The following is a 9,864-nucleotide window of genomic DNA, read 5'->3' as shown; positions in this document are numbered from 1 at the left end:
GAACAAAAACTGGTATCAGAATAAAGAATATTTCCCAGTGACTGGAATGCAAGAGGGTAAGGCCATATTAACAAATCTTTTTTTTTTTTTTTAAGTTTTTATTTTAATCCCAGTTAACATACAGTCTAAGTTTCAGGTGTACCGTGCGGTGATTCTAGAATTCCACACACCACTGGGTGCTCATCACCCCAAGCGTGCTTAACAAACCTTTCATTTTGTTGTGAGATGCTGCGGTCTGCTATCGCAGAGCGCTGGACTCCTCTCTGTTAGAGTAATTAGGCAAGCTGTTTAACCTTTCCAAACTTCAATTGTCTATCTTTAACAGGAGTATAATACTACCAGGCACGTTAGCTTGACTCCTGAGGATGCTGTGAAACAAAATAGAGACTGTCTGTAAAACTCCCGACGTATGCATGTAGAAAAACACCGTGTGGTAATAAATAATAATACCTTGGGTTTACATAGCGCCTTTACCCAAGAGTTCAAATCTTAATAGAAATAGGAGCTATCATTATTTCAATTGTCTTTATCATCTTCCTAAAAGAGTTGAAGGCTGTTTATAGAAGTTATATGATTCACTCCATTCCTCCCCTGCCCTGCATCCCCGGATCCCAGGAATCAGAGGTTAAAGACTGGGAACCCAAGGCAGGGAGAAAAAGATCTGTGTGACACCTCTCGGCAAGAGTGTAGTGCAGCCAACAGTGCCGACCCGGATGCGTAACGCCCAAGCCACGGTCCTTTATGGGATTTATAATTTAAACGGGCCCCAAAGCACGAGATTGGCTGGGGAAATGCCCTGATCGCGGTTGGGCTGCTCGCATGGCGTTGCTCAGATACCTCCGGCCGGGCTCCGTCGACGTCCCCAGCCTGCTAGCCCGTCGGGCAGCTGTCGAGCTGCGGGAGCCTGTTCGTGGGCAGGGCCGGCGCGGCTCGGGCGGCCGCTGCCCCGTCGCTGACCCTCGCGCGAAGCTGCGCGCACCGAGAGGAGACATCTTCCCGGCCGGGCCTCCCGCGCCCGCCGCGGCCCGGGGCGGCGGGGTCGGCCCGGGGGCCGGGGCGACCCGCGCACCCCTCCGTGGGGGCGCCCCGACTCGCCGGGGGCGGGGTCACGTCCCACCCGGGGCGCCGGGGGGCACCGGCGCTGCGGAAACCTGAGCGTGGCCGAGGAGCGGGGGCTTCCAGGGCCACCTCCCCGGGCGCCTCGGGCCCGCAGTGGGCGCGCCGGCCGCCGCCGCCCCCGGGCCGTCGCGGAGACCACTCCCGCGCCTGGTACCTGTGGACGCCCTTGTCAAGCGCCTGGAGCTCCCCCGGGGGAGCCGAGCCCAGGACAGACATGCTACTCCCGTTTCCTGCCCCTTCGGAGCGGCGAGGAGTGGGTGAGGCGGGGCCGAGCCGCTGCACCGAGGAGACCCCGAGCCGGGGGCGAACGGGCCCCGCGGCGGGGGCGCTGGGGCCTGCCCGGGGATGGCGGGCAGGCCGTCCTCGGCCCACTGGCCGGCGGGCGAGGGGAGGGCAGCCCGCGCAAAGGCGCCCCTTCTCTGCGGCCCCTCGCCCTGGACAGGCCCGAACACGGCGCCGAGGTCGCACCGGCCGGGCCCAGCAGCCTGACCCCGGGAGACCCCGCTTTGAGGCGGGCAACGGCTGCTCTGGCCCAGGCCGCCTGGCCTTCAGGTTGTGTGACTGTGACGGGCCGACTGGGGCAGAGGGCGGCTGAAAGGGAACGGGGCGCTTCTCCCTACTGCTTGTCGGGGGGGGGGGGGGGGGGTGGGGGGGGGGGGGGGGGGGGGGGCGGACGCGAGGGGGGGCGGGGAGCCGCGTCGGCGTCGTCGGGCGCGGGCGATTCGAGGCCGACGCATCCGCGCGTGCGCGCGCCGCGGAGTGTCCGCGTTAGAGGGGAGTGACGCGTGCGCGTTCACGTGCGCCCTGGAGAGCGGTAAGAAACGAAGGGAGGCTTGGAGGGGGGTGGGGGTGGAGGCGAGCCGGAGGAGGGGTGGGGGGGCGGCGCCTGCGCAGTGCGCCGCGGAGCTGTGTGTATGTGAGAGTCTGACGGGTTCAAAATGGCGGCGGCTGCTTCAGCGGCTCCTCCTGTGTGAGGGAAACAACACCCCTCCCCGGCGGCAGCGGCGGCGGCGGCGGAGGCTGCGGCTCGCAGAGCACCTTCCCAGCGGCTGGGCCTGTCGCCGCTCCGTCTATCCTGGGCAGGGGGCGCTCCGGGAGGAGGGGCAACGCCAGGGGGCCCATCCCCCGGAGTCCCTCCTCTGCGACTGGGGAGTAGCCGGGGGCTCGTCCCGCAGCGCGGAGCCCCGGCTGAGGGGGAGACGCGAGGGGAGCCCGGGCCCCCAGCCCGGCGCGCCGCGCCGCTCCCGCCCTCTCCGCCCCCCGGGGCCGGGGCCCGCGTTCCGGGGGGCCGGGGCGGCGCGGGGAACCTCGGGCCGGCCGGTCTCAGCTGATCGGCCGCCGCTCCTGGGCTCCGGAGGCGGCCGGGCGGCTGCTTGCCTAGGGCACGGCGAAGAGGGCGCTCCCCGCGGCCGGGGGCTGGCTCGGGGCTCGGGCTCGGGCTCGGGCTGCTGACCGCTGGCCCGGGGGAGGCGGGGGCGCCCCGGGCTCGGCGCCGAGGGGTCGCGCTCCCCTCTCCTGACGCCTCCGACTGCTGGGCTCCGAAGCCTGAAGAGGAGGTTTGATTCAGCAACTGTTTCCTCTTTTCCGGGTCGCCCTGACCCTCTCTGGATAGTGGGTTGATCCACGGAAAAAACCGAAGACGACGTTTGGGATTTAATTTTTCCTCTCAGTTTTTGGAATCTTTTACTTCTCACTTGGACAAGAACTCACGAGCAAAATCCCCGGTGAGATTCCCCCTCCGCGGCCCCCCCCCCCCTCCTGGAAGTTTGGTTCACCGTGGCATCTAAAGTCTTAATGTAAAGTTTCTATTTCTTTTTCCGATGGGTGAACCATTGAAACGCCTTTCCTTGCGGGGATCCCGGCGAGATTTGCCATTTTCCTGGCCGGCCCTGGCTGCTTTCAGTCCCGGGCGACACTCGCCCAGGGGGTGCAAACACGGTCTCTTTCCCTCCCGACTTGGGACAAGGGCTTCCTCTAGGAGGGCTCTGCCACAAACTGCTCTTGCAAACTGTGTCATTGGGTCCTCTGGTCTTGGAGCAGTTTTGAAAGGATGCTATTAACGTGGCTGTAATGTAGTTACAAAAAGGAGGAAAAAAAAATCTGCGTTCCCTATGGAAGCCATTATCCTTGAGAATATTTAGAAAAAAGAAAAACCTTTCTTGGTATTATAGATCGACGGTGGTGCAAACCGGTCGTAATTTTTGGAAAAGATGTATTTTACTTGTTTCTCTGGATGGATTCGCTCATTTTATTACTTTATCCCAAAGGATCTAATGGAATTTTTGAACCTGATATGCAACTCTCTTGAATTTGTTTCAGAGTTGTACACATCTTGGTTGGGGTGGAGTGTTGGTTTGGGAATGAAAAGATCCAGGGAGTCTGGGAAGGAAGGCGACGATTGTGTGCGGCTTTGCTAGAGGGGTATGGGAAATTGTTTTGGAATCTTTCTTTAAATCCTGATTTCTTGTCCTCTTTTTATGTCGTCTGCCCTTTTTTCCCCCCCCTTTAGTTTCTAATTACCATTGAGAGAGAACTAATTTGATTGGGATCTGGATTAGTTCAGTGCCTGCTTCACCTGGTCAGCTCTCTACACATAAAAGTCTCCCCCCACCTCTTTTTTTTTTTTTTTTTTTTTTTTTTTTGCTATCGCTGCCATCAAGGGGAGGCTTGCTTATTGTAGTCCTGTGGGGAGAAACAGTGGTGTGGCCCATCCACCAGGAACTGAAACCAGCATCACCTCCTTCTGCCTAGGCCTCGGACAGTTGTAACGTGATTAATGTTGGTCATGACATGGAACCACTTGCCCGAGAGCAGAGGGGTCTCAGGCTGATGAAGAGGAACCAGATTTGTCAGCCTTTAACTTACACATATCTTAAATCTTCTTTCTCTGAAAGCTTGAGTTTGAGGATGAGTTCTCATCTCTGCTCATATCATTATTCTTTAGTGTTGCAATCTGGTTCCTAAGGAGGAAGAGGAAGGCAGCCCTGGAGTGGTTTCTTTACAGTAATTTCAACAGAAGAGTGAGAGATGGAACCCGAAGAAGAAAGGATTCGTTACAGCCAGAGATTGGTTAGTATTTTATCCTCCTTTTTTTTTTTTTTTTTTTTTCCAATTTTGAAGCACAATAACTGTTTTGTTTCTATTTGTGAACCTACTATCATTAAAACTTTTCAGGTGGCCTTTCTGTGTACCAGAGGAAAGAAGGTATATTCATTTGGTTTTTAGGCCAAGCAGTTAGAGCCTTAATACTCATCCTGTTTGGAAATGGACTTGTATGTGTAGTCTTAATTTCTGTACAAACTATTGTAAATCAAAGGATTTTGTGGATTACAACGTGACAAGGATCACTAATTTTGCAATACTGATACTGTAATCTGATTAAGTTAGATTCGAATGTAAATTTTAGGGGCGAAACTGAGGAAGGGTAGTTCTATATCATTTTGTAGATTATGGTGTGTCAGGATTTGTGGCTTTGAGCTGGGGAGTAGAACTATGGATTTTTATTTTTATTTTTTAACACACAAGTAATACTGATAGGTTTAGAGGGTTGGTGGGTATTGAGTGAGAAAATGTGGAATACCAAAAGTTCTGTGTTTTGTATTTTTGGGAGGGAAATATGAGATGCATCTTGTTGAAAGAAATTTTTACTTAGTAATGATTTGGAGGGAATTTCCTTGTGTGTGCATATGAATGCTTGCTGCTTTAAGACCTACTTTCAGGGTTTCCCTATTGGAGTTTAAGAATTTGATTTTGGTATTTCCTAGTGAAAGAGAACTTTATTAATATTCTCACCATCTATTTCAGAAATTTGAATGTGTGTCTGTAGAGTAAGGTTTGGGGAAAACCAAAGAATTGTCTGTACTGTGTGAATTTTGGTAAACTGAAAGACCTAGAAGATTACTGAAGGAATTTGTGGTGGTCTTCTTTAGGTCTGCATTTTAGACTGAATTTGGGGGGGAAAAGAGTGATTCTATAATCTATTTTCTGATGATCTCCACTCTTTTTGAGCAAAGGCTACTTTTTCTTTTTTTAAATGCGACTCTTACAAAGGTGTGGAGTGCATTGGCAAGTATATCTAGCAGGCGTATGTTCTGGCAAGTCTTATTTCAGAGATTTGCCTCTTGTCTCCCAATTCGTGTATTGAGAATACATTTCTTTAGCTTTTAGAAATAAACTACGTGTATCAGTAGTGAAATTTTGTGTGCTAAGGATTGGTTTTTGTTTTGACATTTCTTAAGCTTTGGGAACGTAGAAGAAAGGATGCTGCAAAATTCTCTTCCCAGGTGATTATTCCCAGCTCTATATGGGGAATTCATTTGTATCATGTCAGGCCTATAAGAATTGTTGAGCTGTTACATAAATACCTGAGGGATCTTGGATCTTGGGATCCAGTCTTTCAAAGGAAGAGCCTTTTCTTCAGCTAGCAAAAGTTCTTCACATTTTTTAACATTTTTAAGATAGGGAGGTAGCAGTAAGGAGATCCAAGGAATCTGTGACTTTTGTCCTGGCAAGTTTTTTTTTGTTTTTTTTTTTTTTTAAATCATAAAGTGCTACCTGTTGCACATATTAACCCTTTCCTTATCTAGCATATTTTTTATTTTGGTTCATGTGCTATTGTAGCAGTGTTGTATAAGAGGGTACATCAGGTATTTTGGGGGCTCTTATTTAGAATTTTGGGTGATAATTCTGAAGTTTAGAGTGACTGATGTCTGTTTTCCTTTTTTTTTTTTTTTTTTTTTTTTATTTTTTTTAAATGTTCATGTATTTTAGAAAGAGAGAGAGCTCACACACACACGGGAGGGGCAGAGAGAGAGGGAGACGCAGAATCCGAAGCAGGCTCCACGCTCCTCACTGTCTGCACAGAGCCCTGCGGCGCAAGGCTCAGACTCACTAACTGTGAGATCATGACCTGAGCTGAAGTCGGATGCTTAACCAGCTGAGCCACCCAGACGTCCCATGTATTTCCTTTCTAAGATTACGTGACCAAATTATATCTGAAGTGTAAATCCCTTCTATACCATAATTTTTGATGTGAGAGCATGTTGGCAGCTTATTTGAGTGACAAGTTTGCCTACCAAACTTCATGTATGTCTCTCTCTCTCTCTCTCTCTCTCTCTCTCTCTCTCGTGAGTGCTCCTATTGATCCAACATTGATTAAGTTAGATCTTACTTGAGGAATTTTAAGACTATAAAGGCTGATTTTTATAGTAGTTAACTATTTTTTAACACCTTGTCTTTAGGCTAAAGTGTAGAACTTATTTTTGTTTTGCAGTTGTTGGTCATAGAGGATAAAGTTTGAAAGAGACAAATGACAGGTTTATTTGGCTTAGTGATTAAAATTTGCATGATCTCGTATAATATATATTTGTCAAATTGAATGGAATTATCTAGTATATTGATTATAGTGTTTTTAAATGTTACTTCCATGTTGTTTTAGGGGACAAAACCTAAATAGGCATCCCTCTGTGATATACCTTCAAAGTAGCCTCTTGAGAGAGAAAACAATACCAGTATTAAAAGCCTGAGTCTAGACTCATTTTGGAATGACTTTTTTGTATTTAGGACCTTTTACCTATCTTTAAGAAAAAAAAGTTGTATTTTTATTAGTAAGAATACTGTTAATAGTAATGATCTAACAATAGATCATATCAGTGCTTTTTGCTGATGATATAGGTATTTCTCAAGTGCATAGGCTGAATTTGTTTATATCCTCTTTGTCATTTTGTAAAGTCAGAAACAGCTCGTTTAAAAAAAACGGCATGCCTTTTGCCAATCTATTTACTATTACACGTGGAAGAGAATTGTACCTTTGAAGATGGTGTGTATGTAGTACATTTGGGATATTCGCTCTACTTTCTGGAGCGAGAATGCTTGTTTTGCAGAGTAGGAAATGACAAGGGTGGGCGAACAATGTTTGATTATTCCTAAGCAAGACATTGTTTTGTTTTTTAATGAGAAGATTAGTAGTTTTGTGTATAGATTCCTAGAACAAAGCCAGATAGATCTCTAAGGCAAATTGATACACTTGGAAGGGTAGTCCAGTGAGAGGGATAGAAGCTTCAGTGTTGGCGATGGGTGGGTATTTGGTTGTCCTGAGGTAAAGAGGATTTATTTCTGTGTTTCTGGTAAATTTAGATGGAGAACCTTATTGAGAAATACTGACAAGTACTGAAGATGGAACTTTTTTTTTTTCCCATTTGATTTCACGAGCCAAAGTGTTGGAGTAGTTTTGGATGTTTGTTACTATCCGTGTATATTTAAGTATTTATTTGTAGGGAATGTTCAGTATAATACCTTACAGTTTCTTAATCTAAAATGTTAAGTTAAATCCTTAGCAATTATAATGATCTTTCAGGTTTCTAAAATCATACCAATCCAGAGCAATCCTTATTATTGCATAGAAAATCAAGGGCAAAATAATGTGCATTTAAATGCTTAAGATTTCTATGCTATGTAGTATCACTTTAACATGGGACTTTTTCCACTTTTATTGGAAGAGATGGCCCTTGTTAAATATTTTAATACACTGGATTACGATATGTGCCTTCAACGTGTATAATATTTTGTACACATTGTTACATTTAGTATGGAAAAAATTCATTAGCTTCTGCCAAAGGCAATTGTAGAAACAAAGGGACACCTAAATCATTGTAAAAGAAAGTGAAGACAGTATACTTCCTGGTAAAAGAAATTATGTAACCTGAATATTTTTCCTCCTGAATTCGCCTAAGTCTAGTGGTGTTATCTGAAGAAGGAGTTGTCGATTTACTTGAGAATTCAGTTTGCTTGTCAATCTTGATGATGACATTAAGAGATATTCTAAAGGATGTTCTTATACTATTGGATGTTCAGTACTGTTAATGTTCCCAACATACGGTTTTCTTCGAATCAGTTAAATCATTTATCTTTTGTAAGAAACTGGGGGCACTGAAGCCCTAGTGATATTCTCACCATTCTTTGGGTTACCCTTAAAAATTGTCTTCCCAGATTCAGCAGCAGCTAACCCTTTTGCAAACAGTCCTACTCTGAATGAGTGGTCTTTCTGACCACACTAAGGTCTATTCTGACCAAGAATGGACTAGGCAAAATAAAATCCTAGTTTTAAGCCATTTTTTTCCTAGCATGAAAGTATCATACTGTTAACAACTGGAAAAAAATTAAGATGATCTAAATTGTTGAATTTGCTTACTTATAATTATTTCATTAGACTTAACCTTCAACTGTGTTGGTGGAGGAGTACATTGTTCTGAGTGTTGCAGCCTCCTCACTGATGATGTAGGAAAAACTTGTTGCCCATTTTTTGGGTGATTCAAAATGCAAATAATGAGGGAGCTAATTCTTTATTCTTACGCATCAGTCTTCCACAGTAAGCTATATTTTAGGGACACATAATGAGGACTGTATTTAAGCCCTATCACTTTCTCTTGTTTTATTTTGCTGAGCACTAATCAGTACCATACTTGTTTGTTTGTTTGTGCATCTCTCTCCTTTGGAGTATATGCTCCTTGAGAGTTGAGACTTTCTTTTTGTTTATGGTATATACTGGATGCTTCAAATAGTGCCTTACACATAGAAAGTGCTCAATAAGTAGCCTCAAAAAAAAGAGAAAGTACTCCGTCTACAACACAGAAAGGGCTCAATAAGTATTTGTTGATGTTGTTGAAAGCCCTGATAAATACTTTTCTTTGCTGCCAATTTCTTGAGTGCTAGGAATAAGCCACTGGAATGGAGGAGAGTTTGGTGACTGGGGATGAGCCAAATACCTGGGTATGTCTTGCAGTGTACATAGAACCAGAAGCTACTTTTGAGAGAGAGAATGAGTGGTAGAGGGATAGAGAGAATCCTAAGCAGGCTCCACGCTGAGCATGGACGTGAGGCTCAATCTCACAACCATGAGATCATGACCTAAGCTGATATCAAGAGTGAGATGCTTAATCAACTGAGCCACCCAGGCGCCTCGAACCAGAAGCTTTAAGCTATGACGATATATATACAGATATAATATATATACGCATACATATTAATATATATACATATATATGTGTATGTATATATATGTAATATATGTATATATATCGTATATGCTTAGCACACATCCCAGATGAACATATTTACATATTTATAGTGTTTGGGCCATTACAAATGAAAAAATGTTAACTTTAAAAGCTCATTCTGAATTTTAAGTTCTCCTACCCCTAATCTTGTCCTAAATCTTCTATTTCAAGGTTTTAGCTGGCTTTTAGATAGCCTTAAAGTTGCAGAGTTGCAAGTGATGGTGTTTGTGTTATTCTCAAGTTTTGGTTTTGATCATTAAGCCAAAGAATTGATATATTTACTGTATACCATACAGAGAGACATGGCATTATTTTATGTCCTGCAAAATTTTTCTTCTTGGGGGCGCCTGGGTGGGTCATTCAGTTAAGCATCCAACTCTTGATTTTGGCTCAAGTCACGATCTCATGGATCATGAGATCAAGCCCCATGTCAGGCTCTGTGCATGGAGCCTGCTTGTGATTCTCTCTCTCCCTCTGCCCCTCCCCTGCTTGCTCGCTCTCTCTCTCAAAATAAATAAACATTAAAAAAAAATTTTTTTTCTTCTTGGGAAGTGGACATCCTTGACTGTAGTTTTCATTAATTTGCTCTGTGTAATCTCATTTTTGGAATAATCCTGTATTGTTGCTTTGTGCTTTTATGTCAACAAATGTTAGAATTCAGTAAGCATTTATGAGCCACGTACTAGGCTGA

General features: G+C 45.7%; 1 protein-coding gene across 4 annotated transcripts in view; it reads left to right on the top strand.

The window, feature by feature from the left end:
- Window positions 1-1,764: 1,764 nt before the first annotated feature.
- KDM2A (lysine demethylase 2A) overlaps window positions 1,765-9,864 on the top strand; it is a 112,585-nt gene continuing 104,485 nt past the window's right edge. Inside the window, exons 1-3 of one of the 4 annotated variants that reach the window (XM_049615739.1) lie at window positions 1,765-2,843; window positions 3,439-3,540; window positions 4,064-4,188. Coding sequence is in view for 1 of the 4 variants with exons in the window: in XM_049615748.1 (XP_049471705.1) it covers window positions 4,147-4,188 (42 nt within the window). In the remaining 3 variants the exon portion in view is untranslated. The remainder of the gene's footprint in view (window positions 2,844-3,438; window positions 3,541-4,063; window positions 4,189-9,864) is intronic. The other 3 variants (XM_049615753.1, XM_049615748.1, XM_049615764.1) reach the window with 3 other exon arrangements.

Source organism: Panthera uncia, chromosome D1, assembly GCF_023721935.1.
Source record: "Panthera uncia isolate 11264 chromosome D1, Puncia_PCG_1.0, whole genome shotgun sequence".
Classification (NCBI taxonomy): Eukaryota; Metazoa; Chordata; class Mammalia; order Carnivora; family Felidae; genus Panthera; species Panthera uncia.
This window is presented reverse-complemented; position numbering and strand designations above follow the sequence as displayed.